General features: G+C 45.3%; 1 protein-coding gene across 2 annotated transcripts in view; it reads right to left on the bottom strand.

Moving 5' to 3' along the window:
* The window catches only part of ABTB3 (ankyrin repeat and BTB domain containing 3), a 320,838-nt gene that overhangs the window by 120,580 nt on the left and 172,659 nt on the right, over positions 1–27,599 (bottom strand). For both annotated transcript variants that reach the window (XM_068970684.1, XM_068970685.1), the window contains exon 2: positions 5,982–6,131. In XM_068970684.1, the coding sequence (XP_068826785.1) occupies positions 5,982–6,131 (150 nt within the window). The remainder of the gene's footprint in view (positions 1–5,981; positions 6,132–27,599) is intronic.

Genomic DNA, 27,599 nt, shown 5'->3' with positions numbered 1-27,599 from the left:
TCTATGCATGTGCTATCTGCTGCTTCCCGGTCAGCTTCATTCAGGAACCCAAAGCAACAAACCCACTGTCACTAGCTACACTGAGTTTGGGTGGCTAGAGTTTGGTTCTAGGAACCTACTTGAGAATCTGCTTATAATCAGGTTTCCCAAATGTCAGTCATTTGAAAATCAGCATCATGAATTCTCACATATCTGTGTGCCGCAGGTCCAATTTATTTACTTAACATTTTTCTTCAAATGGGCTCCTTCTTTCACACAATACATTCATTGAAAAACGAAACTTTATATCAGCGCCATAAAAGGAAAACCAATATTTTTCTAGTACCCATAAAAAATTCATGGCAATTAAAAATAGAAAGTGTTTTGTGTATTACCTGCAATCTTCCTTGCTACCCTTTGGGAAATGGAGCTCTGCCTTCCAGACTCAGGTTATCAGTGCAATCTTCTCTAAGCTGTCTTCCTGAATGCCACTGTGATCACCCTGAGACAAAGGACTGCATATTTCAACATGGGTTCCTTTCCCCCAAACCTGTACTATGACAGCACCTTCAATTCATTCCCTGCTGTTCATCCACAGTCAGCTACCACTTTCTATGGTACATTTTCAAAACCTCCCACAACCCTGGGGTAGGAGGTATCATCACTCTTTTTTCAGAGATGGTAAAACTGGGGATCAGAGTGATCAAGTTACTTGACCTAGGTCACACAGCACAGATGAGGAAATCAAGGCACTCTTCAGCATCATAAACCGTGGTTTAACTTGCCTCCAAAATTTTCTTGGGCTCCAAAATCACTGCAAATGGTGACTGCAGTCATGAAATTAAAAGATGCTTGCTCCTTGCTTCGGAAGAATTGATGCTTTTGAACTGTGGTGTTGGAGAAGATTCTTGAGAGTCCCTTGGACTGCAAGGAGATCCAACTAGTCAATCCTAAAGGAAATCAGTCCTGAATATTCACTGGAAGGACTGATGCTGAAGCTGAAACTCCAATACTTTGGCCACCTGATGTGAAGAACTGACTCATTGGAAAAGACCCTGATGCTGGAAGGATTGAAGGCAGGAAGAGAAAGGGACAACAGAGGGTGAGATGATTGAATGGGCACCACCAACTCTATGGACATGAGTTTGAGCAAGCTCTGGGAGATAGTGATGGACAGGGAAGCCTGGCCTGCCACAGTGGGTTGCAAAGAGTCAGACATGACTGAGCGACTGAACAAAGACAACTCATTCCCTGTTTTACAGATGAGGAAATTGAGGCAAGAAGGGTTAAGGCCAGTGACACTTTACCATTGAAAAGGGTCACAGGTACATTCTAGTGGCTAGAGGCAGCAGGACCTTATGAAAAGACCCCGTTTCCCCATTTACATTTGAGAGTACCCTTGTCCAAGCAATGAGGGCTTTTTTTTTTCTTTCCTGGTGACACTGAGGAGAGACAACCCAGAATCCCTTTTTACGCACAGCTGTGAATTAATGGTCCTGTTTCGAGGAACACATTGAGTGGGAGCAGCAAGTTCACAGTTTAGTGTAAAAAGAAAACAGAAAGAGGCATTTTTCAATGAAGCCCTCATTTTTTTCTCCTTTAAATAACAGAAAGCAATTACTCTACTTAATGGCTGTCCAATGCAGGTTAATTGGGAGCTTGGGGGCAAGGCAAGGAACATTGGGCAGAAGAGCTGCAAGAAGGTCTCAGAGGACACAAATATGGGATGGATGGGACCAAATGTAGAGTCGAGTTGATGCAAAAATAAGCACAGCCAGGGCCTCTGCTTTCCCTGGAGGTGGGGTGGACTGGCTTCCTGCAGACCTACTCCTGACCAGTTCAGGTAAGGAGGCCTGGTCTGCTCACTGAACTCTAAGTACTGTCTTGCTAATTTCCTTGGGCTCACGGTTAAGAATCACCAGCCTGCGTCAGTTTGGGGACCTTTGTGATCTCCTGATTTAGTTTCTCACTCAAATAATGTGAGTGGCTCAGTTCAGCTGGTAAAGAATCTGCCTGCAATGTGGGAGACCTGGGTTCGATTCCTGGGTTGGGAAGATCCTCTGGAGAAGGGAAAGGCTACCCACTCTAGTATTCTGGCCTGGAGAATTCCAAGGACTACAGTCCATGGGGTCGCAAAGACTGAGTGGCTTTCATTTTCACTTTCAAATAATTTGACATACAGAGATTCCAGTTCTAGCTCTCTGAGTTCAAAATTCAGTTCAATAGAACACAAAATATTTGACAAGAATTTCATTGAGTTCCCCTCCCCTGTAGCATTTTCTTCAGCTTTTGTGTCACAGACTAGTTCACTGTGGGTTATTCGTATATTCATTGGACATTCAACAGATATTTCCCAAGCTAAGGGCCATGTGTTAGGTGCTTAGAGTGCAGAACTCAGCTGGACACAGCACAGCTAAGCAGAAAAAGAAAAGATGATTTGAAATGGGGCTCTGCCACTTAGGAGTTGTGTGGCTTTCGGCAAAACATTTATCCTTCTAAGTCTTAGTTTTCTTATCTATAAAATGAGAAGAATAATTCCTTTCATGTGCTTAAAGCACCTGGCACACAGTAGGTGGTCGGGAAATAGTGGATGTATTTCTGCCCCAAGCCATAACATCATCGCTATACATCACCACTGACGAAGGCAGTTTGGGGTTTTAATATGATGCCCTGAGGATAGAAGCAGGGCATATACAGGAAGAAGTCTCAGCCGGCAAGGGCAGGGTGAGCGGGGTGGGGGAGTGGGGGTGAAATACTCGGTAACCTTTGTGAATTCTCACATCTCCAATTTAGTTTTGAGGGCAGCATTCACAATACCTGGTACAGAGCAAACTGTAGATCCTCAGACCTGGAAGGAGCAAAGGTCTGACTAACGGTCCGATATTATACAGGCAGATACAGTCCACCCATATCATCTAGAAATACCCAGGCTTCCCCCAGAGACAGGGAGTCATGTGTAGTGATGAAAGCTCTGGCTGGAGAACTGGATTCAATTTCAAGTCATCAGTTCACAGGTGTGGTTGATCTTAGACAGGTTATTTATCCCTTCTTACCTTCATTCCCACATCTCTGTGGATAATAATGGTTACACTGGAAGTAGCTCGTGTAGATTTTTCATAGTTCCCTAGATCAACATCTATTATTGCTGGCTCTTAAGAAGGCTATAGTCAGGGGCTCTGCCCTCAACCCCGAACAGCCTGATTCAAGAAGAGCAGGGACAGCTGGGAACAGACTCCACCCCGCCATTGCTGGAACAACAGTGGTTTCTGGAATCCGCACGGGCAGAGTAACCTTTGAATATGAAGAACAGCTCTCTATGTACACAGACAGGGCAAGGCTGTATTGATTCAGACCACAGAGCAAGTCAGTCTAAATTACAGTCAGATCAGAAAAGAAGGCAATTTTATTACTTTCTGTCGCCGACGTGGCTTATCAACATGCTTCTGCATACACGTTCTACGGGGCTGACTTAATGAACGGAGGGAACCTATTCATAATTAGCAGCACCTATTTGTGTGCCAACAATTCATATGCGAAAGTCAATATTCAACAGCAATGACAGCATTTAATTTACAGAACAAGTTGTCCTTAAAAACAATTTACGTGACAAGCTGCTCCTGTGGACTGCCTGCTTAGGTGAAGTGCAGATTTATTTAGCAAATCCTTTCCTTCAAGAGAAGCACTGGAATTGAGCAGAGCTCCAGCCCAGGTGCTAGGAGGGGCCCTTAAAATACTTCAGGACAAACCTTTGAGACCCAAGAGGAGAACGTGTGGGGGCCTCTTCCACGGTGGCACCCATGTAGACATGGTCCAACCCTGTAGCCAGAATCGGTCTTTCCAAGGTCATGGGCATGTTTTGGAAATTGGTGGAGTCTCAAACAACAAGGCATTTCTTCTTTGAGATGTTTCCCCAAGGGATCTGCTTGGACCAGCTACATCTGAATCTCTGGGGTGGGGGGCTGTTAAAATGTAGACCTTTCCCTCCCCCACTTCCAACTGTTGCAGATATCTCAAAATATCATTCACACACATCACCACCTCAAAATAATAGTCACCAGAGTTGCTGCTAGATCTTGTTTTATAATGTTCTAATAAAACATAAAATGACTATATCACATATAATGTGATATAAACTATATCACAGTTCAGCTGAAATATACTGATAACTGTCTTTTAATATAATTAGCTTCCTTTATAAACTGATACACTTTATTTCATGCATTTAAAAGTACTGTTCTAAGGCAGGGTCCACAGGCTTCATCAGGCTGCCAAAGGGATCCGCAGAATCCTTACGTTTAAGAACAATCATACAACTGACCAGTGGCTGGAAGACCCGGTAATCAGAGGCATCTCATGACTTTGGGAGTTTGATGGGAATGGAAGCACAATTTCCAAATTCAGGTGCCAAGAAAGCTCTAGTGAACATAAGGAGCCCCTTCAGCTCGAATCAGCAACTGCTTCCCTTTGCAGAGGTGCAAGCCATGTGCTCAAAGTAGGATGACTGTCCTGGGTATACAGGGAATTCTTGGGAAGAGGTACAAGTTGCTTTATGAGTCCTTAAGTCTCTTATAGTTCAGAATTTTTTAGAATTTCACACTATCTCACACTTCAACATACTCTAGCATTTCTGTGATCATTACTCTAGTTCCATCTGGAGCTAACACATGGCTGTGTCATTGGACAATCAATTGGATCATAAGTAAATACAGTTTTATATTCCTCTGGTTGGCCAGATTCAGCCCAGACCTGAATTAGGAGGTGCAGAAGCACAGCAATCATTACTCAAACTTGGGACACCCCAGCCTTCTTCTCTCCACCTTTCTGCCCCTTCTCTCCTTCTCTTCCCATCTCTCTCTTTGTCTCTGTCTCTCCCTCTTTTTCACATTTCCCAAGGACTGACTATGTGCCAAGCAGTATTCGTGGTGCTGAGGTTACAACAGTGAACAAAACAAATATCTCTTCTCTCTGTGAGAATATATTCTAATAGTAGGAAACAGATAATTAAAAAAATTAATGAGTCAACTATTGAGGGTGTCTGGGGGAAGGAGGGAGGGGAATGATTGCTAATGGCTATCAGGTTTCTTGTTGGGGTGATGAAAATGTCCTAAAATTGATTGTGGTTATGGTTGTATAACTTGGAAATACACTAAAAGCCATTGAATGGTGATACACTTTAAGTAGGTGAACAGGACATGAATTATATCTCAGTGGACTTGTTACTGAAAAACAAAGAAATCGAGCATGTCATAGGGTAATAGCTGGGAAGAAAGGCAAAAGCAGTGAAGAGGGATCAGGGTTCTTAGGGTGTTATAATTTTAAATAGGGTGCTCAGGGAAAACTTCATTAAGGGGTAACATTTGGGTGAGACTTGAAGGTAATGAGGAAATAAGCTATGTGGATATCTGGAGGATGAGAGTGGTTTAAACAGAGGGAACAGTATGTGCAAAGGCCCTGAGGTATGTCTGCTGTGTTCAAGGAACAAGAGGTACCAGTGTGACTGAGTTCAGCAGGCCTGGGGAGGAAGTGGAGGAAGATGTCTGAGGGATACAGGTAGGGAGCCTGGATGAAATTTTGAGGATTTTGGCTTTTCCTGTGGATCAGATGGGGAGCCAGTGGAGGATTTTGAACAGACATGGTCCCGTTGTGGAAATCAACAGTCTTTACAGCATTTACTGTGTGCTAGGGACTGCAGAGACCTCCTTGGTGGGTGTCAGCTTGCTGAGTCACCACAACTACATTCTAAGTGAAGTATTACCATATTCTCTGTTTTATAAAAAAGGAAATGAAGGCTTAGAAAAGGGTAGGAGGCTGACCTCCATCAGAGGCAGTCTTTACCAGTCTACCTGACTCCAGAGCCCTTGCCTTCACCACGGCCATCAACACTGATCTGTGTACATGGTGGGTGCTTAATAAAAGGAGCCACCGGATTGGTTACAGAACACTGCCCTGAGCACAGTCAGCCCCTTGGGCACAGAGTAGGCAGAGAACCAGCATCCACTTACTCAGTTCTGCGATGCTGCCGACGCGGGTGGCCAGCAAGGATTGCTCGATGGTCCTCAGCTCAGACTGGCTAAACATGGGCAGCTCTCCCGGCTTGCTGGTCCGCTGTGGGTCCCGGTGAAGGTTCAGGCTGTCTGGCAGGCAGAGCACTCCTGCAGGTGGTGGGAACAGAGGGTGAAAGGAAAACAGATTGTTATTTTTCTGCTGCCCAAAGGAGGGGTGCAAAACCCCTCAAACCCCACGCACAGCCTCAAACCACACCAGAGTTGGTACCGCAAAAGAAATACGGGAACCAAGGCTCTGCATCCTCTTGGAAATGATGTCTAGGTCTTTCCAAATGTCTCTTGCTGATTAACAAACATTCGTCTGTATGTGCACATGCCCAAAGGACACAGAAGAAAATCATTTCCTCAGAACTGGCAGGGACCTCACTTGCGCAGAGACATCTCTTGAGAACTCAGTGGTCATGGTCCCACCAGCCTTCCCAAGGCAGCTGCCACCCCAAGCGCCCTGGAGGACATCTCTCCTGGCAGTCCTCTGAGGGCTCGCTTTACTTCCCCAGCAAATTCCACTCTGGGTGGTTGGGCTGTTATCTGTCAGACAAAGCTCTGGCTTTCTCCGTAGAGCTGTATTTCAGGAGCTAAAAAGTCCCCACGGGCTTTTGTAACTTGTATGGTGAATACCCATGGGAGATCCCTAGAATCCAATTATTTTCATCCCGTCCTTTCTGTTCCATGAACACTTAGTGAGAAACTGAGAACTTACTCGACTGACTACTCAGAAATATTCACTGTTCCTGTCATCACCACACCCTCCACAGGCAGAGTGTGCTTTCTTGCTCCTTGACTTTTGGTTTCACGAACTTTGGCCAAAGGTATGTTAAGAGATATGACGGAACCAAACGTCTGAAAAGCACCTGTGCAGTTGAACTTGCTCTTTTGTGTTTTTGCATTGTCATGAGAAAAACACACCCTGCTTAGCCTGCTGGTGTAAGGAAGGTGAGAGACCCACAGAGCTGATCCAGTACAATCTGTAGCTTGGAGCTGCCCCACAAAGGCAAGTGTTAATTTAATACGCCGTTGAGATACCCAGGGTTGTTCATTACTCAGTACTATTATGGTGATGACTAACAGATACACCTACTGGATGTCAGTCACAGAGGAGACAGCGAATGAGGCAGGCATGTGTTGTGCTGCATTAGGGACTGAGGATATGGTGATGGACAGGATACACCTACTCCCGTTCCCAACGGGCTCACAGTCTAAGTGGAGGAGGTGGACTATTACACACATAACCACAAAGCCATACCATACATGCTCTGTGGTAGGAGAAGATGAGAAGATCAGCAGGGACCTGAACAAAAGTAGTTGTCAATAAACTGGAAGCATTTATTGAGTGCCTACAGTAGTCCCAATTCTGCTAGGCATTTTGGAGATGCAAAAGAAGCAGAAGATGTATTCAAGAATAAACCCACTGGAGAAACAAGACTGCCAATGACAAAACTGGAGTGCAATGAAGGAGTATCAACACACAGGTGCTGAATTATTTAAGCCAGCTGTCAGGGCGAGGGGACCGACAGAAGGCAAAGGTCAAAATTCAAGCCCACTCCTCGCCCTGTGAACCACAAGAGCCCAGCAAACAAAGGCTCCTCCTTTGAACACGAGCAGGGAGAGAACATACCTCTTCTGCCCCCTGCTGCATAATTAGTGGCTCCAGCCACACTGACCTAGTCACTCGTCTTGAATATCTTACTTTCATACCTAACAAGCTGACACAGCGGAGAAGGCAACCATAACAAGATTTTTTTGAGTAACAAACAAATGGATAAATAGTACAAATGACCATTAATGTTTAATGTTCTTATAATCAGGAAACTGGTCAAATGAATTTCTGAGGTTGTTTTCTAACTATTGTTTTTCAAAAATCTTAGACTCAATAAGAATGTATTTTATATCACAACCTAGTACACAGCCTTCCCAGGTGGTTCCGTGGTAAAGAATCTGCCTGCTAAGCAGGAGACGTGGGTTCAATCCCTGGGTCAGGAAGATCCCCTGGAGAAGGAAACGGCAACCCATTCCAGTATTCTTGCTTGAGAATCCCATGAACAGAGGAGCCTGGTCGGCTACAGTCCATGGAGTCGTAAAAGGGTCAGATACGACTCAGCGTCTACACCATCACCATCACCAGTACACACAAACACACACACACCATCACCACCACCAATACTACACACAGTTTTCATGTTTTCCATGAAAAAAAATCTTGGAAAATAATATTAATCCTTACTATGTATGTGGCATGCTCCATTTTTTCCTTTTCGCTTTGTTTCTACCTTACCAATAAAAATGCTGAGTGCAGCACCAAAAGTGATCTCATGGCCCACTAATGGGTCGTGACTGGCAGTTTGAAAAACTCTGTGAGCCAGGCTGGTTCACACCTTGGCATTAACTGGACAATAGCACTGGGCTGGGTTCCACATCAGCTGTAGAGAAGGTTGAGAGGTGATCCCCGCACTTTAGGGACCCTCAGTTTTTCAGGAAAGGCAAAATCTTCACAGAAATGCCCATCATGTAAGGCTGGCCTCCTGCCTGTCCTTCTCCCTTAACACCTGAGTCATCCCCCAGTCACCCCAGGCAGGGACGCCCTGAGTCATCCTTGCTTCCTCCGGTTTGCTCACCTGCCCAGACATTTGGTCAGAGGTCAAGTCAAGTAGCTGTTGCCTTGGCAACGAATGCTGGGCCAACCCTTCATCTGATGCCTCTGAAGTTCCTGACTCTAATTCAGAGATTTACCACTCTTAAAAGTGCACATGGCAAATGAGAGCAGGTGACCCAAGGTTCAGGGGATGAGGCCCTCTGCTGGGGAAGAGGGTAGTAGTCAGGGGGCTTCACGGTAAAGGAGACCTGGGAGTGAGCCCTGACTGTCAGGGAGGATGACATTCTCTAATGAACAATACAAAAGGCCCTGACATGTCCTCACAGGTTTGCTTTCTCGGTAATTGAATTATGCACAGCAAGTTCCTATCCCAGGCTGGCATCGGAAACATTGCTTCACACATGGGTTGAGGTATAAGCAAATGTGCCTCAAATGTGACTCCAGACTTGGAATCTGGAACCCAGCGCATCAGTCTTGGCTCTACCACTTCCTACCCATGTTTAACTTTGGGCAGGTCAGAGAACCTCTCTGGACCTCAGTTTTCTCTTCTGTGAAATGGGAGTGATAAGAATAGCCTTACCTCCCTCATGGCACTGCTGAGGGTGGGAGATGAAATGAGACCATGTGTACTAAAGTACTTTGCACGTGCTGAGCAATAGTACATGCTTGACATATGTTAACTGAGATGAAAATTGGTCAATGTGTATAAACGTAGCTTTGAACTGCTTTATGCTTCATCATGAGAATAAATAATTTCCCTCAGAATTATTCATCCTCCTTTTAGAGGGTTATGAAATTTAAATGTGAAAATATAATTATTCAAAGAAGCTTTGAAAGCTAGAGTACTAGGATTTGAGAAATCTATAATTGATCTATTATGCAAAGATTATATACCAGGGTTTTCCTTTTTTTCTTCTGTTTTGATGACTCTATATAGGGTATACACATAAACTAGAGTTATTTTTTTGTGTATAAAAATCAACTATGTCAATAAGAAGGTCCCAGCCGCATATTTTAGTGTCAGATACAGGCTTGAGTGTTTTGGAGTACTCATCAATTTCTGTTATTCGAGTCAAGGACAGTCACAGCCTGGTGACTGACCCAAGTTTCAAAATAGGGGAGACTTAAGGTTCAAATATGACTTTGGACCTAAAGGAATACGGTCACCTTGGAGAGCAGGTGACCACTGGGGAGTGGCTACTCGGTTGAAGGGGTCACCGTCTTACTGAAATCTATCACTGTGGAGTGGGTTACGCATTTGTCTAAGGGGAAATCCATTCACATTTTCAAAGGGGTTTGCAAGTGCTAAAAGATGATTAACCATTGTATTTGAATGTCCACATTTCCAGCCACAACCAACCTGGGACTGACTAACCATGGGGAGGCCAGAGGCCAGAAACAGGCTTCAGTCCTGCCCCAGTCCCCTGGGCAACCTGGACAAAGCACTTCCCAGACCTTCAGTCAGTTTCCGTGTCTGCAAAAAGGGGTTAAAGTATCCACATCACCAGTTTGTTGTATTGATTCAAGAAAAGAAATATTTAAGGCCTCCAACCTATAGCAAGTGCCTCACTGAATGGCCTCTTCCCACAATGTGCAGCTTTGTTTATCTAATGTCTGGATTCAGACAGTCTTGCAGATCGTCCTTCCACAATCCGGTGTGACTGGAGACAGACAACTTTTTGGTTAGGTCATTTAGGATAGAAAATATGAGAGCCTCTCTTCTGGGTGGGCCCCTGGACCAACCACTGATCTGGCATTTGTCTCTGCTGGTGGCGATCTGGGCAGTTCTGCCTCCCTGAATGCCTACCTCCAAAGGATGGTTCCTTGGCAAATACAACACCCTGCCATCCTTTCCCTCCACTCAGCTCTTCTGTGTCTCCATTCTATCATTGGATCAGGATGCTATTTACCCACCAAGAGAAAACCAAATAAGACAACCATCAGCACTCATCCAATCTCCCCTTGATGTGATGGTGGTGATGGGAGACAAGGGGGCTACATAAGGTCTTGGCATCCTGGACCCAGGCTTGGGTTCTGCCTTGTCTGTCTCTGGCTGTGAGAAGGAGACAGACTGTCCTGTGTCCTGCCTGCCAAGCTAAGCCTTGTTTTCTGCTAGGTTGTCCCCAGAATTTAAAGTGGAGGGTCCTGGCACCAGTCCCAGCTTTAAGAAATGGGAAGGAAGCAGCTGGGGTGCAGCACACCAGTCCTCAAACTGGCACTGGACAGACCTGGCTGAGTTCAGATTTCTGCCTCACCGTCTCCCAGCTGTGAGGCCTGGGGCTTGTGACTCGGCTCCTCTGAGCCTCTGTTTCTCCCTCTGAAACTTGTTTGATGCTATCTACCTCCTAGTGTGCTTGGGAGGCCATAATGGGATAATCTACATGGATAACCTGTCACAGAAAAGGGGTCGATAAATGTTTGTTAATAATCCAAGTGAAGTTCTTTGAAGGGAAAGATTTAGGAATTCAATAACACGCTGCTAGAGGGCTTTCTTCTACTGTTTAATTTATTAAGAAATAAGGTAGGAAGTTATCAGATTTTTTTTAATGTTTGCACAATCGGCCTGGAAAGTCCTTTTTATTTTAAGAAATTTGGCAGTGGGAAACAAATTCATGGCTGGCTTGGTGAGCACACATCTGTGAGAGGCATGCCATATTCCAATTCGGATGCACCCAGACCACAGTTTATTTTTCCCCCATCATGAATTACATTCAATGGGAAAAGCTCTTAGGAAGTCTGAAGCTAAACCATCAAAAGAAATAAGAAGTAGAAAACACAAAGATGGAGAATTTTCAGAAATGAGTTCAATAACATGCTGGTCCTTGGCAGCTGAAGTGCCCAGGGTGAATAAGCATGCCAACTTAAAAGAACATGAAGATATCTATAGAACTACCATATGACCCAGCAATCCCACTACTGAACATACACCCTGGAAATGAAGGTGTTAGTCGCTCAGTCATGTCCCACTCTTTGCAACCTCATGGACTGCAGCCCACAAGGTTCCTCTGTCCATGGGATTTTCCAGGCATGAATACTGGAGTGGGGTGCCATTTCCTTCTCCAGGGGATCTTCCCGACCCAGGGATCGAACTCGCATCTCCCGTGTCTCCTGTGTTGCAGGCAGATTCTTTACCCGCTAAGCCACTGAAAACCATAATTCAAAAGGACACATGTACCTCAGTGTTCATTGTAGCACTATTTACAATAGTCAGGCATAGAAACAACCTAAATAACCAAGGACAGACGAATGGATAAAAAAGATGTGGTCCGTGTATACATTGCAATATAACTCAGCCATTGAAAGGAATGAAATTGAGTCACCTGCAGAAATGTGGATGGACCTAGGGTTTGTCATACAAAGCGAAATAAGTCAGAAAGAGAAAAACAAATACCGTGTATTAAAGCATATATGTGGACTCTAGAAACATGGTACAGATGAACCTATTTGCAGGGAAGGAATAGAGACAGAGACGTAGAGACGGACACGTGGACACTGTGGGGAAGGGGAGGCAGGGATAAACTGAGAGGTCAGAACTTATATATATGTAGTGATTCCCTACGCACAGGACTGAAGTGACTTAGCAGCAGCAGCAGCAATTCCCTGGTGGCTCAAACGGTAAAGCATCTGCCCGCAATGCGGGAGACCCAGGTTCAATCCCTGGGTTGGGAAGATCCCCTGGAGAAGGAAGTGGCAACCCACTCCAGTACTCTTGCCTAGAAAATTCCATGGATGGAGGAGCCTGGTGGGCTACAGTCCATGGGGTCACAAAAAGTCGGACATGACTGAGTGACTTCACGAGATACACACACACACACACACACACACACACACACACACACACACACACATATATATATACTACTGTGCATAAAATATGTAACTAGTGGGAATTTGCTGTATAACAGAGCTCAGCTCAGTGCTCTGTGAAGACCTAGATGGGTGTGATGGGGGTGGGTAGGAGGCAAGTACAAGAGAGAGGGGATATATGTACACATATAACTGATTCACTTCATTGTACAGCAGAAACTAACACAACATTGTAAAGCAATTATACTCCAATAAGAAACAAAATAAAAATAAATAAAACAAACAAACGAAAAGACTATGAAGGTATCTATGGATCATTCATTCATTCACCAACACTAAGCACTGCAAAGACAGCAGGACATGTTTCTGTTCTCAAAGGCTCCTGGTCGGCAAGGGAGACAGACCACTCCACCAAATGAATCACTATGGGGGAAACAGCAGAGCAGAAGCGTGCATGAGGTCCAGCGTGCATGGATCACACTGGGTGAGCCAAGTTGGCCTGGAACTGTCAGGGCATCTTCCTAGGGGAGCTTAGGAGACCTGGGGAAGCAGACATCTTACGGCAAAGTTGAAACAGTGTGGATTCTGGAGGCTGAATGAATGCTCAGGTTGAATTGCACCAGTGCTACTTCACAGCAACGTCACCTAGGGATGCTATTTAGTTCTCTGAAAAGCATCTGTCTTTTCTGTTCTCCTACACAGAGGTGACACGTGTGGGCACAGTGTCATGTGGCGGTAATAACCCAGCAAGGTAATAACCCAACTGGGTAATAACCTAGTCCTGGGTGCAACAGACAGGGAACTTGAGTGTTAGAGTGTTTTGAGTTAAAAACTAGTCTTTGACACTAGAGTGTTTTGAGTTAAAAACTAGTCTTTGACACTTCAATTAACACATGGCAACAGGCCAGAGTAAAATAATGAGGAGGCAGCTTTGTGGACAATGGAGGCTTTCCTGCTCTACATCAAGGTGGCCATTCTGCTTCCTCTTGAATACTTATAATTCAAATGCATTCATCATCATTCATTTATCCATCCATCCATCCATCCAAACCTCCACTTTTATTATGGATCATCCTTTAACTAATTAAGAGGTAATTAATTAATTATTTTTTGAGCATCTACTATCCAATACATTGTGTACTGGGCATATCCAATACAATGGGGTACAGAAATAAACAACACGGAGCAGTTGCTCTCTTGGAGCTTAACTTCCATTGATCTAGTTACTTATCCACCCACCTAACCTCCCTCTCTCCCACCCATTTGTCCATTTCTCCACCCCTCCATTCCTCCATTCATCCATCCCACATAATGTGCCAGACTGAGGCTATAATGCAAAGACACAGATCCTCTCCTTAAGAAATTCATAATCTAGTGGGATAAGTACACATGCTTATGAGTGTACTTATGTACAGCAGCTGTAAGAGAAGCTCGTACATGCTACACTAATGGCACACGTAGTAATTGGATAGTCTACCTGAGTGACGTTGACAGGAAAGGATTCACAGATGAACTGTCCTAGGATCAGTACCAAAAGATGAGGTGAGGTTTCCTAGGTGAATGGGCTGGGCTATGGGGAAGAGAAAGGTGTAGGAAAGGGCAAAATGGAGCGGCAAAAGCCAAAGCACAGAGGCAAGAAAACTGAGTGCTGAAGGGACTGTAATATGCTCTTTTATACATTATTGCATCTGATTGCAAATATCTTGTTCAAGGTGGTTGCATCTGCGTTCACAAGAGATAGGCATCTGTAGTTTTCTTGTAGTACTGTCGTCTGGTTTTGGTATTGAGAGTAATGCTAGGCTCATCAGATGCACCAAATGAGTTAGGAAGGGTCCCTTTTGCTTTTGTTTTCTGAAAGTCGTTTTGCTGTGGTCAGTCGCTCAGTCGTATCTGACTCTTTGCCACCACCAGGCCCCTCTGCCCATGGAACTTTCCAGGCAAGAGCACTAGAGTGGGTTGCCATTTCCTCCTCCAGGGGATCTTCCTGACCCAGGGATCGAACCCAAGTCTTCCACACTGCAGGTGGATGGGGGCTCTTTGCCACTGAGCCGCCAGGGAAGCCCAAAAGTGGTTGTAGAGAACTGGTGAGATCTCTTCCTTAAATGCTTGGTAGAATTCACTACCTAGGGCTGATGCTTCTTGGTTTTAAAGCTTATCAGGTGTTGGTTCAATTTCTTTAATAGATATATTCAGATAGTCTATTGCTTTTTTTTTTGGTTGTGCTGCAAGGCTTGTGGGATCTTAGTTCCCTGACCAGAGATTGAACCTGAGCCCTTGGCAATGAGAAAACGTTAACTACTGGACCACCAGGGAATTCCCCAGATTGTTGATTTCTTCTTGTTGTGAGTCTTGGGAGATTAAGTCTCTCAAGGAATTGGTACATTTCACCTAAGTTACCAAATTTGTGAGCACCAAGGTTTTTTTAAATATAAATTTATTTATTTTAATTGGAGGTTAATTACTTTACAATATTGTATTGGTTTTGCCATACATCAGCATGAATCCGCCACAGGTATACACGTGTTCCCCATCCTGAACCTCCCCCCTCCTCCCTCTGCACCAAGTTTTTCACAGTATTTCTTTATTTTTTTAATGTCGATGGGATTTATAGTGATGTTTCCTTCTTCATTTCAGTCATTTCTCTTTTTGTTCTTAGTTAGCGTGGCTAGCAGCTCATCAATTTTATCAATCTTTTCAAAGAACCAGCTTTGGTTTCATTGATTTTTCTCTGTTGATTTCCTGTTTTTAATTGATTTCTGCTCTATTTCTTTTTGTTTGCTTTTGATTTAATTTGCTCTTTTCTTTTTAGTTTTCTAATGCAAAAGCTTACATTCTTGATTTTACATCTTTCTTTTTTATAATTTTTTTTTAAATTGGACGATAATTGCTTTATAATATTGGGTTGTTTTCTGCCATATATCTTCTTTTTTTAAGACATGAATTTACTGCTATAAATGTCCCTGTAAGCACTGCTTTTTCTGCATCCCATAAATTTTTATGTTGTGTTTTCACTTATTATTAGTTTAAAATATTTTTAAAACTTCTCTTGAGATTTTTCCTTTGGCCCAAGTGATATTCAGAAGTGTGTTGCTTAACCTCCAAGTGTTTGGAATTTTCCAGCTATCTTTCTTTTACTGATGTCTAGTTTAATGCTGTTGAGGTCTGAGAACAGACATTGTATAATTTCTATTCTTTTGAAGTTGTTCAGGTGTGTTTCATGCCTCGGAATGTGGTCTATCTTGGTGAATGTTCCATGTGAGCTTGAGAAGGATTCTGCTGATGTTGAATGAAGTAGTCTATAGATGTCCATTATGTCCAGTTTATTGAAGGTGCTGAGTTCAACTCTGTCCTTACTGATTTTCTACCTGTTGGATCTGTCACTTCTGATAGAAGAATGTTAGTCTCCAACAATCAAAGTGGATTTATCTATTTCTCCTTCAGTCTTATCAGTTTTTGCCTTTTCTTATTACAAGGTATGTTGAAGTTATTTCAAGCTGCTTCTTTCCCAGATTAATTTAAATTTTGAATCATTAAGTATCTGAATATGGTTTAGTTTGTGCAGGTGATGACATTAGAAAAAGAAGGAAGGAACTGATAGGCAGCAGGAGTGGTAGGCAGTATATATCCACTTAAGAGACCTCCTAGATTTATTTGAATCTATAGCATGTGCCCTGAAACAAATTTGGCTGTGCCTTTCTCTGTTGCCAACTCTTCTGTTCTACTCTTTTTCACTGAGATTTCCTTAGAAAACACAAGTTGAATTAATGAATGAGGCCTGGGTAGAGTTCTTGATGGAAAAGAAAGATTAGTATGTTTTAAAGAAAGGTGTTAATGATACATTAGCACCCCACTGAGAATTTCTCCCTATTAGAGAAAGAACAGGGGCTGGAAAATGGATTTCACAGCAGCTGTCAGAACATTTTTATGCCAAGGACAAATATTCACAGGTTTGTCTTCCCCAGGATGTCTAGGAACCATTTCCAGGTAATTGCGAGGGTACCTTCTACAGTAGAAGTCTGTGCATTTGGCAGAATTCCAACTGGAAATCTTTTTCCAATGGAACTTCTGCAGAGTAAGAGCATGAAGATCATTTATATTCATAACAAAGGCCTCCAAGGCCTGTGAGATCCTGAATCACCCAAGAAAGATTAAATCATGTTCAACCGAGCTTTAGTGTTAAGTATATTTAATTGTATTCTAACTCTTCAAAGACTGATTATCTTTAATTAAATAGCCTGGTGACTACAGACTTATCACTTATTTGATATGATATAGTAAGGAACTATTCACTAGGATATTTAATAAGTTGAAATACCCTATGGCTGACCACACAGAATGACAAGAGGTGTGTGTGTGTGTGTGTGTGTGTGTGTGTGTGTGTGTGTCTACAGGCATGGAAGAGATTAGGCCAACATTTTGAGAGCTGGCTAAATGGTGCTGTTAACATAGTGTAGATGTTAATGGTACATAAAAGCATAAATCTGCCATTTGCAGCCACACATGTGTACGGTGATATAAATAACTAATAGGGCTTCCACAATCCATTGAAAATACAAAGATTACTAAATTGGCTTTTAAAAACATTAGAATCCCATTAGGCCAGAAACTCAGCAGCTGATTACAGAGCAAAATCAACCTCAAGAGGACTCTAAATTCTCATTTGTTGCTGCTGTTAAAAGGTACTGCACTTTCAACAAGGCCATGGGCCCCTGGGGAAGAAAGCTCACAGTCCTTGCTGGCGAAAAAGGGCCCTATCCAGCTACGCATCTGGTTAAGGATGCTTCTGGGCAGACTCTTCCTCCTAGCACCTGTTCTGGGAGTTCCATCAAGAAATATTAATATAAGCACAAATAATTTTAACTTTGATAAAGCCCAATTTACTGGTTTGTTATTCTAAAGGTTGTGCTTTTGTGTGATACAATTACTCCTTACTCAAGCCAAGGTCTTTTAGACATTCTCCTTTTTTTTTTCCTCCCTATGTTTAGTGTTTTGTCTTTTATCTTTCTTTTCAATCCACAATTCATTTTAAGCTACCTTTTGTTTGTGGTGTGAGTTTATTTTCCTTGTGGATGTTCATATGTCCCAGAATTTTTTGTTAAAACAAGTATCCTCTCCCTAGTTGACTATTTTGCCACCTTTGTTAAAAATCAGAAGACCATAAATATAAGGATTTATTTCTGAAAAAAAAAGAAATATTAATATATAATGTAGCCCAGATATAAGTCAATGTTTCTCAACTTTAAAAAAAACTTATGGCTCCCTCCCTATAAGAAGACTTTTTGGACATTTTCTTCCCTCCCCACCCCCACCCCCACCTCTACTATATTCACCACGTCTTTTAGAACTGTCTACTCAGTTGGTGATTTTAAATGTTTTGTACTGCCTGCTGCTGCTGCTGCTGCTAAGTCGCCTCAGTCGTGTCCGATTCTGTGCGACCCCATAGACGGCAGCCCACCAGGCTCCCCCGTCCCTGGGATTCTCCAGGCAAGAACCCTGGAGTGGGTTGCCACTTCCTTCTCCTATGCATGAAAGTGAAAAGTGAAAGTGAAGTCGCTTAGTCGTGTCCGACTCTTCGCAACCCCATGGACTGCAGCCTACCAGGCTCCTGCGTCCATGGGATTTTCCAGGCAAGAGTGCTGGAGTGGGGTGCCATCGCCTTCTCCGTTTGTACTGCCTAGAGCCTTCAGAGGCTCTCATTGCCTAGAGGATAAGATGGGAACTTCTTCGCTTTTGCTATCTTTACCTAACCTATCTGTCCAATCGAATTTCATACCACTCCCCAAGTGACAGAGGGACTCACTCTCCTTGGTATGATGCTGCCCCCCCCGCGCCGCCCCCCATGCCTCTGCTTCCACAGCTCCTCTCATCCAGAACGCCCCTCGCTCGGCTTTCACAGGCAGCGAGTCCCCCTTCCTTCAAGGCACAAGGTAAATACCACTTCCTTCAGCAGCTGCCCCAGATCTCCTCGAGGGGCTGGGGCCCCTCCTCTTTCCGCAGCAGGGTGAGGTATGGAACTTCCACATCCTTTCAGAGCTGTGGCAAGAGACTCATGATGCTGATGAGAAACAATAGTTCAGATTTTATATGGCACTTGCTATGAGCCAGCCACTATTTTAAGTGCTTTGAGTGTATTAACTATTGTAATCCTTACAGCAGTTCTCCACAGTTGGTGTTATTATTGTTGTTATAGTTTACAGGTGACAAAACTGAGCTGTGCGCGCGCGCACACACACACACTCTCTCTCTCTCTCTCTCTCTCTCCCCCTCTGTGTGTGTATATATACATGCATATGTATATAGACACATACATGTACATACACACAGTCAGTTGTCCATCCTTCCATTTATTGTGTGCGTGCATGTGTGTGTGTGTAATCGAGTGCCTTCTCGTACAAGGATATGTGTCACAGAGAAAAATGACACAAATGCTCAGGAGGAGTTCTCTTGACAGATGTGAATATCCATTTTGAAAACTTGTGTTTTGTTTTATTACTTAGAACCATGAGTCATGAAACCATTTTAAAGTGTTGAAGCCTTTGACACCACTAAATCCAGTGCCCCCAGTCAGCACACATGTTTTCTGAGTGCCTACCATGTGCCGGGCCCTGGGCATGAGATGGTGAAGCCATAGTTGCTCATTAGGAGAGTTTACTGCTCAACTCTTTATTTTAGAGATGATAAAACCAAGGTTTAACCAGAGAGGTTAAGTAACTCTCCTGAGGTCACACTAAATTGGATTAATCCAATTTCTGAATCATGAAAAACCACTTCCAGTTTCAGAAATAAATTATCAATTAAAAAATTTTAAATTGCAGTATAGCTGATTTACAATGTTGTGTTAATTTCAGGTATAGAGCAAAGTGATACAATTATGTACACACACACACACATATATTCTTTCTCAGATTCTTTTCTATTATAGATTATTATAAGATATTGAATATAGTTCCCTGTTTCTCTGAGTTATACAATAGTCCCTTGCTATTTACCTGTTTTATATATAGTAGTGTATATCTGTTAATCCTAAACTTCCAATCTATCCCTTCCCCTGTTCCTCTTTGGTAATAATAAATTTGCTTCTATGTCTGTAAATCTATTTCTTATTTCATAAGTAAGTTCATTTGTATTATTTTTTTAGATTCCATATATAACTGATATCATATGATAGCTGTCTTTCCCTCTCTGATTTACTTCATTTAGCATAGTAATCTCCAGGTCCACCCATATTGCTGCAAATGGCATTATTTCATCTTTTTTTTTTTATGACTGAGTAATAGTCTAGATGAATTACCAGTTTTGAAAGAATCGTCATATAATCCTATATCTGTAATACCATGTGGTAGGCCACATCATGGTCCCCAAAGATGTGCACGTTCTAATCCCTTGAACCTGTGAATAAGTTACCTGGCAAGGGTGGAAGGAATTAAGGTGGCAGAAAGAATTAAGGTTGCTAATCAAGTGATTTTAAGATTAGGAGGCGGTCTCGGATTATCTGGGTGAGCCCAGTGTGATCACAAGGGTCCTTCAAATAGGGAAGAGAGATGCAGAAGAGCCCATGTCAGAGCGATTCAGTGGGAGAAAGACTGGACTGGCTGCAGATGGAAAGCGATCATGAGCTGAGGAGTGTGGGCAGCCGCAGAAGCTGGAAAAGGCAAGGAAAGGGGTTTCCCCCTAGAGCCTCCAGAAGGGAACATAGTGCTGCTGACATCTTAGTTCTGGCTTAAAGAAACTCATTTTGAACTCTAACCTCCAAAACTGTGAGAGAATACATTTATGTTATTTCAGGCCATCCAGTTTGTAGTAATTTGTTACAGCAGACATAGGAGACCTGTGCTTCCTATCAGGAGACAGCCTTACAAAAGTCCTCAGGGTGCTGGGGACCTGATGGAGCCATTCTGAAATGAACATCACCTGTCTTTCAAAAGTCCAGACATCTAATTTCACTTTAAAACTCAATACTATCTATTCTCAGTCTGGACACTTTCTCAGCCTTTGCCTTTTTCTCCTCTGGGTAAATTCCAGTGGTTAATGCAGAAACAGAGATACCAAAGAATGCCATTTTTCATAACTTTCTTCCTCAGCTCTTCAAGACACTTCTCTCTTTACTTTTGGATCATTGTCTCTGACATTTTATTTTCAGAAATGCTCTTGGTATTCATTCCTTGGAGCCCACTGAAGAAGTGACCTTGAGGGCTGGTGTTTCCTGCCCCATGCCCCCACCTTCCTTTCATTTTTTCAGTTTTTGTTTGGAGACTGTCTTCTGTGTTGGGGATGTGCTTATGATTCAAGGTCCTCCTAATGCAGAGGAAAGGGAAAGGGGCTCACAGAGTGGGGCCAGGCTCTGTGTTCTGATGTGAGAAGGAGGAATCACTTCTGCCCACTGGAGTCAGAGAGGTGATGTGGGACTGAGCCACTTCCAGGAGAAGGAGGGATGCATCCACCACCTCGAGGAAGGGAGAGGGGCAGCAAATGGCTCCTCTGGGGACTCAGAATAAGAGCGTCAGTTTTTCTGACACTGAAAAGCTGTCCCTTTCTGGGAATGTGAGTGATTGTGAGAAATGCCTCACCATCCAGTTTTCAATAAAATATTCGCTGCAAAGCTTCTTAGTGCCAGGTTTTGTGCAGGGGGTCTAGATGAGGAAGATGATGGTGATGGTTGATGGTGATGCTGCTGCTGATGCTAACACCCGCTATGTACCAGGCACTGTTCTAAGTACTTCTCAAACGTACTCACGTTTTATATCTTCAGGGGGCGCATATGAAATATTTGCTGAATTAATGAATAGAGAATGACTTGGTCCCTACCTCCCTGAGCTCACAGCCAGGGGTAGGGAGTGGCAGAACAGAATGGAGGGCAGATGGGTGAGGGGAAATAGAAACAATAATTACGATAGGAAAAGAGCTGTGGTCATGCACATGGCCCCAGAGTCAGACAGCCTGTGTTTAGGTTCAGCTCTGTTCCCTACTAACTCGCTAGCCAAATGGATGAATCTGTCTGTGCCTCAGTTTCCTCATTTGTGAAGGGGCAGTGGTCAGAAGAGCATTTACCCCATGGGTTGTTTTGCATGCACCCATACCTGCACAGTACCTGGCACACAGCACGGTAACTGTGTTTCTTGTTATTACAAGGTGCTCAGCAGTGTTCCTCTAAGCCACTCGAAGGCAGGTTTGGTTGCTTCAGGTTCCTAATTTGGCTTCTCTCCTAGACTAGTTCTCAGTATCTAATTGGGAGTCTTTGCTGCCTCCATTCTCGCTGCCATTCTGGCCAATGAAATCCCCATACCTGATCTCCTAGTTTGCATCTTTATCTCTATTTCTCTCCAGCCGAGGAAGACTTCAAGGAACAGATGACATCTGAGCTGAGTCTTGAGGAAGGGGTAATTTTAAAAAGAGAAGAAGTTAATTAAAAAAAGAAGAAGAAGAAGAAGGAGGAGCTGATCTAGCTAGAGGGGGAAAGCAGGGGAGAGAGGGGACTCCTGGGGAAAGGTGGGGCAGCAGGCAGAGCCGAGGGATAAGGAGGTGGCAAGAGGCAGAACCACAGGAAGAAAACCCTTGACCAGCAAATTCACATTTTACAGGTTCAGTGGGAGCCACGAAAATATCCAAAGCGTTATAAACCCGTAATTGTTATAGAGGACGGTGTTTACCCTGGGGGTGGCATTATGACCAGCTCAAATGGCAGTTGTAGTCGTAATAATGGTGTTACTAGGCACAGCAGTGATCATAGTAGCAGGAGCGACAGCAGCATCACTGTGAGCACTCAGAGCACCATCACCATCATCCTTCTTACAGTTCCGTTTTTTCTGGCTGAGCTGGGTATTCGTTGCTGCTCTGGACTCTTCTTTAGTGGCAGTGAGTGGGGGCTACTCTCTAGTTGCAGTGCGTGGGCCTCCGTTGCGGAGGCTTCTTTTGTTGTGGAGCACGGGCTCTAGGCTGTGCAGGCTTCCACAGCTGTGGCTCTTGGGCTCTAGAGCGCAGACTCAGTAGCTGTGACGCGGGCTTAGTCGGTCTGTGGCATGTGGGATCTTTCTGGACCAGGGATCGAACACATGTCTCCTGCATTATCAGGTGGATTCCTCACCACTGAGCCACCAGGGAAGCCACTTATAGTTACTTGTATTTAGTACTTACTGTGTGCCATTCCAAATACTTTTGAGTCTTATCATACTTAATCCTCACAGTAACGATATGCGGCAGCAAACATTATCATCCCCATTTACAGATGACAAACCAGAGGCAGGATAAAGTTATCTGACCTGGGCAAAGCTGCAATTGGAACCCAGAGACCCAGGACCCGGATGCTTGTTAAAGACTGCATAAGGAGCTGCCCTGACTGGCTGATCCCATGGGAAATGGACATTGGAACTGATACCTTAAGGGGCACCAGTATCTTTGGCAGTTCCAGCTGAGAACAGGAAGGCCCTCCCTAAAGTTCAGGGGGCACTCAGGGAGGGGAGCCCCTTAGAAGTGATTGTGGAGTGCTGGCTGAGCCTTGGAGGTGGTAATTGAGGGGGGCAGCCAGTCCCAAACTCTGATGTCCCTCTGGCCCCAGTCAGAGATGGCGTCCTGGGTGGCTGTGCCCCGTTCTAGCCATACACAGGCCAGGGCCTAGGATTAGCACACAGGGGCAGTCAGGAGCCCCCTCTGCAGGCCCCCATCCCCCAGGGGTGCCTCGCCTGGCCATCTCCCCCAGGGTATGGGGGTTGGGCTGTGACCCTGAGCCCCTTTGCCACCTGCCTCAGGTCTGGTCTCCCTGCAGGGCACATGGACAGAGGACCATTCGCACCACAGAGTGGCTGAGCCCATGCAAGTGGGTCTGGCTCTGCCCCACCCTATGCCCAGGTTGGATGCCCGCCAAGTGGTCCAGCAGGAGGGGGACCCCAAGTGCAGTTTGGCTCTGCTGCCTGCAAAACATGTCACCCCCCCTTCTATGCCCCCTTCCTAATCACCAAGGAGAGGGGGTGGGGTCCCATGGATGGCTGAAGGTGCAGGCGGCCTCACTCACAAACGCCCCTGGAAGGGGACCCTCAGGCAGCTGGGGGTCCCGGCTGCCCCCATGCCTTCCCCTGGGTCCTGAGAAGTGACTGTCAGCCTGCACCCTATCTCTGCATCTCTCTGACTCTGTTAGTGACAACTCCCCTGTGGTCCCCATGGTCTCCTGCCAGGAGATGAAGCTTGAAAGGCCTATTTTGCAGGCTCCAGGGGGACTGTGATGCCATCTTTCTGTGCCTTGATTAGGAATGACCCTGGGGGCCTTCTGAGGGAGAGGCTGAGCTCTCCTAACTGCAGGATACAGGAAAGGAGGGCCACTGCAGAGGGGGCCTCTGCAGGGAAGGGAGGCGCTGCCTGGGGATGGCTGCTCCAGCCTGAGGGAGGTGGCAGGGGGATGAGGGAGGTGGCAGGAGATGAGGGAGGCCTTTGGGGAATAACTTGTTCTGGAGCAGCAGAGAGAGGCCCAGGCTTTGAAGGCTTCCAGGAGAAGAGCATTGAAGAGTGCAAAAGGCAGATATGCCTAGAATACCTCGATGACCTCTAGGGTCCTGACTCTGGTGAAGCCGAGTCTCATAGCTGGGGCCGCTTGGCTCCCTGACCATACCTGGCCTCGGCCAGGGAAGCCCCTGGCCTTCAAACAGCTGGCTGAGGGCTCTGTCAGCTTTTTTGTCAGCTCCTCACCCCTGACTGTCCTAGACTCCTCACCAGTGACTCGGTTCCACACCCTCTAGGCTTGTCCTGACTTTTCTTTCCCAGCCTGCTTATTGTGGGAGGGTGGAGGTCTTGGTGGGACTCATTTTGTGGGCCAGGAATCCCACGCTGCCGAGTGACCCCCTGGGATCTCTCAGTGCTCCTCAGATCTCCTTTGCTTCCAACCAAGACCCAGGATTCAACGTTCAAGTGTGTCTATGACAGTCTGTGTGCTTGGAGTTAAACAGAGCTAGGCTCAAACCTGTCCTCTTTCGTCCTTGCTCTGTGGCTTTGGACAAGTGACTTGACCCCTCTGATCCTTTGTTCCTATGTTTATAAAGTGTGGATAATAATACCTCCCTTTGCAGGCTTGTTGTGAGGTTTAAGAAGGTAACTCACAGTTCTGGTTGCTAAGGCTGTCAACAAAATACCACAAACTCAGTGGCTTGAACAAAGACATTCATTATGTCACAGTTCTAGAGGTTGCACATCTGAGAACGAAGTGTTGGGAGGACTGGTCTCTTCTAAGGGCTGTGACAGAGAATCTGTTCCATGCCTCTCCCCTGCATCCTGGGGCTTCACTGGCATTCCTCGGTGTGAAGATGCATCGCCATCATCTGGGCTTTCATCTTCACGTGCTGTTCTCTCTCTGTGCATCTGTGTCTGGGTCTACATTTCCCTTTTTAAATAAGGCCATCAGTCATATTGGATTAAGGGTCCATCCTGCTCCAGCATGACCTCATCTTTACCCACATCTGCAATGAACTTATTTCCAGAAAAAGTCGCCTGCTCAAGTGCTGGAGGGGTGAGACTTTTGGGAGGACACAATTCAAACCATAACACAAAGGGGAAGCCACCAAGCACAGGATGGATTCTCAAAGGAAAAGCCAGACCCTTTGGCTTCCCCATGAAACAGGAGCTGGCTTCAGAGGCTGAGAGAAGGTTCTAGCACTCTGAGGGTGCTTTGCTGATGGAGGCAGGCTCTGTTTGCTGCTGCCGGCAAGTGCCATCAGAGGGCCACCTTCATGCTCCAGCCAGACTTTCCCATCGGGGTGTCCTACCCCAGAGAGGACCTCCCTGCCCCACACCCAGGGCGTCTTCTGCATGGTGGCTCCTGCCACCTGTGATGGGGGAGGGAGGGATCAACTCACTCTCCATCTTTCCTGCCCACCCCTCCCTGCAGGGACCCTGAGTTGGGAGGCCCCACGAAGCACCTCAGTCCCCAGGTGACTCCTCTGGGCTGGACTTGGTTCCCCTTATATTTTCTATTATGGAAGAAAATTCTTTTCTCTGTGGCTTGGCCCTGGGGAAGCTTAACTCACCTCTCCAGCCCCGGGCGCTGCTATGCCTCCTGTTTGTCTAACGTCATTCTGATCCTCACAGCAGCCCTGGGAAAACAATGCCTTCTAAACACTGAGGCTGGGTGGCACTCATTAGCACAAAGCTCCTTCCCTGCCCTCTGTTCCTGCACGGCAGCTGCCCATCGGGTTACCTCTGGGAAGGCGAGTGGCTGCCCAAGGGCAGAAAGCTAATAAGTAAGCAGAGAAGTCAGCACAGGTTCTTCCTGTGGCGATCCCTGCGTGTGCTGGCTTGAACAGCGACACTGCTTTCTTTGGTTGTGTTGAGTGTGGTTGGTTGGCCTCTTCTAGGGGGTCTGGAGAGTCCCAGGGGAGGCGGGAGGAGTGCCTGCAATGGGGGGAGGATGAAGCGAGGAGAGGGGAGGCAGGGGCAGCCGAGGGCCTGGGGCACAGGACACCAAAGTGCCGCTGGTGTTACGAGCATGCTGGGGTGAGGACGGGAAACCGTCCAGCTTTGGAGCTGGGAAAAGCCAAGGGCACACCCTTTCTCTGCCTTTCTCAGGGGCACCCTGGACAGGGCACTCCAGGGACTCTGGTCCTCTGCATCCCTGGGAGCCTGGCTTTAATCGCTCTCCTCCAGAAGTATTTCTGTCCTGATCCAGCCAACCCAAGGGCAGGCTCCCCTTCCCTGGATGCCCACCACCTTGTTATCTGTGTCACTCTTTGCTCATTGCTCAAATAAATACTTAGCTGATGGTAATCAAATACTGTTTGTTTGTTTTTTAAACCTGTCCTTTCCCTCTAATAAACCAAGTGATCCCTGAGGGTCTTTCTAGCAATGACTGTGGTTTGTAACTAAAAATGTAGCTTGGGTCTTCATCAATCAACAGGTTTCCTCAAAGATCAACTTCACTGGAATGAAAAGGGGTAATTTTTTTTTTTTAATTTTTGCTGAAATATTTGCTGGTGCTGGCAGAATTTATGTTGACTCACTCCTTAAGTAAGCTCTAATACTTTGGCTAGCTGAGTATTGGAAAAGACCTTGTTGCTGGGAAAGATTGAAGGCAAAAGGACAAGAGTCTGGCAGAGGATGAGATGTTAGATAGATAGCATCAGTGATCCAACAGACATGAATTTGAGCAAACTCCGGGAGATAATGAAGGACAGGGGAGCCTGGAGTGCTGCAGTCTGTGGGGTCACAAGGAGTTGGACAGGACTTAGCAAATGAACAACTCCTTAAGTGTGATCATTGAAAAGGTGGTCAAGTGGTCAGGTCACATTAAACACCAGTAAACATGGCAGGTAACATCCTTTCCTTCTCCGAAGATGCTCCTGGCAAAGTTAAACAGACACTTTTCCTAATTGCCATTAGTTCAGAAGGTAGAGGCCTCAGGTCTCAGGTGCCAACACCTGTGTACAATATAAATGATGAGCTCAAAGGAACAAAGAAATGGAAAAGCACAGGCAGTCAAACAAGAGAGCTTCCTATTCCCAGAAAAATCCCTTCTTTCTTGTCCATTTGCTGAGCACACTTCTCTGAGGCAGGCGCAGCACTGGACACTGGGGATCTGGTGATAAATGACACAACCTCTCTGGCTCTGAGGGGCTGACAGTCCAGAAAGTGACCCCACTTCAGCCTTTGGCTACTGAGCATATGCTGTGTGCCAGGCATTAGGGTTGGGAGAGAGGATGGGTGTTTCTGCCCTTGATGAAATCCTAGGACGATGCAGACACAGATGTACCTTATTATAACACGATGGAATATGCACTGTGTAACAGCTGTTTCCATCTGTAAAATGGGGACAGTACTGGTATCTGTGACCACGTGGTGAACAAACTGGCGTCTACAGAAACTTCCTGGGTTTCCTGCTCATCTTTTTTACCAGCTGAGTGAATGTGCAAAAGTTAGTTAACGTCTCTGGGCTTTAGTCCCCTCATTTGTAAAACCGTGATAACAGAGGCACCTACTAGTCTTCCTAAAGGAAATCAGTCCTGAATATTCATTGGAAGGACTGATGCTGAAGCTGAAACTCCAATACTTTGGCCACCTGATGCGAAGAACTGACTCATTGGAAAAGACCCTGATGCTGGGAAAGATTGATGGCGGGAAGACAAGGGGACAACAGAGGATGAGATGGTTGGATGGCATCACCGATTCAATGGACATGAGTTTGAGTA

This window comes from Capricornis sumatraensis, chromosome 4, assembly GCF_032405125.1.
Source record: "Capricornis sumatraensis isolate serow.1 chromosome 4, serow.2, whole genome shotgun sequence".
NCBI lineage: Eukaryota > Metazoa > Chordata > Mammalia > Artiodactyla > Bovidae > Capricornis > Capricornis sumatraensis.
Note: the sequence above shows the minus strand (reverse complement) of the source record. Positions and strands in the feature narration are given on the sequence as shown.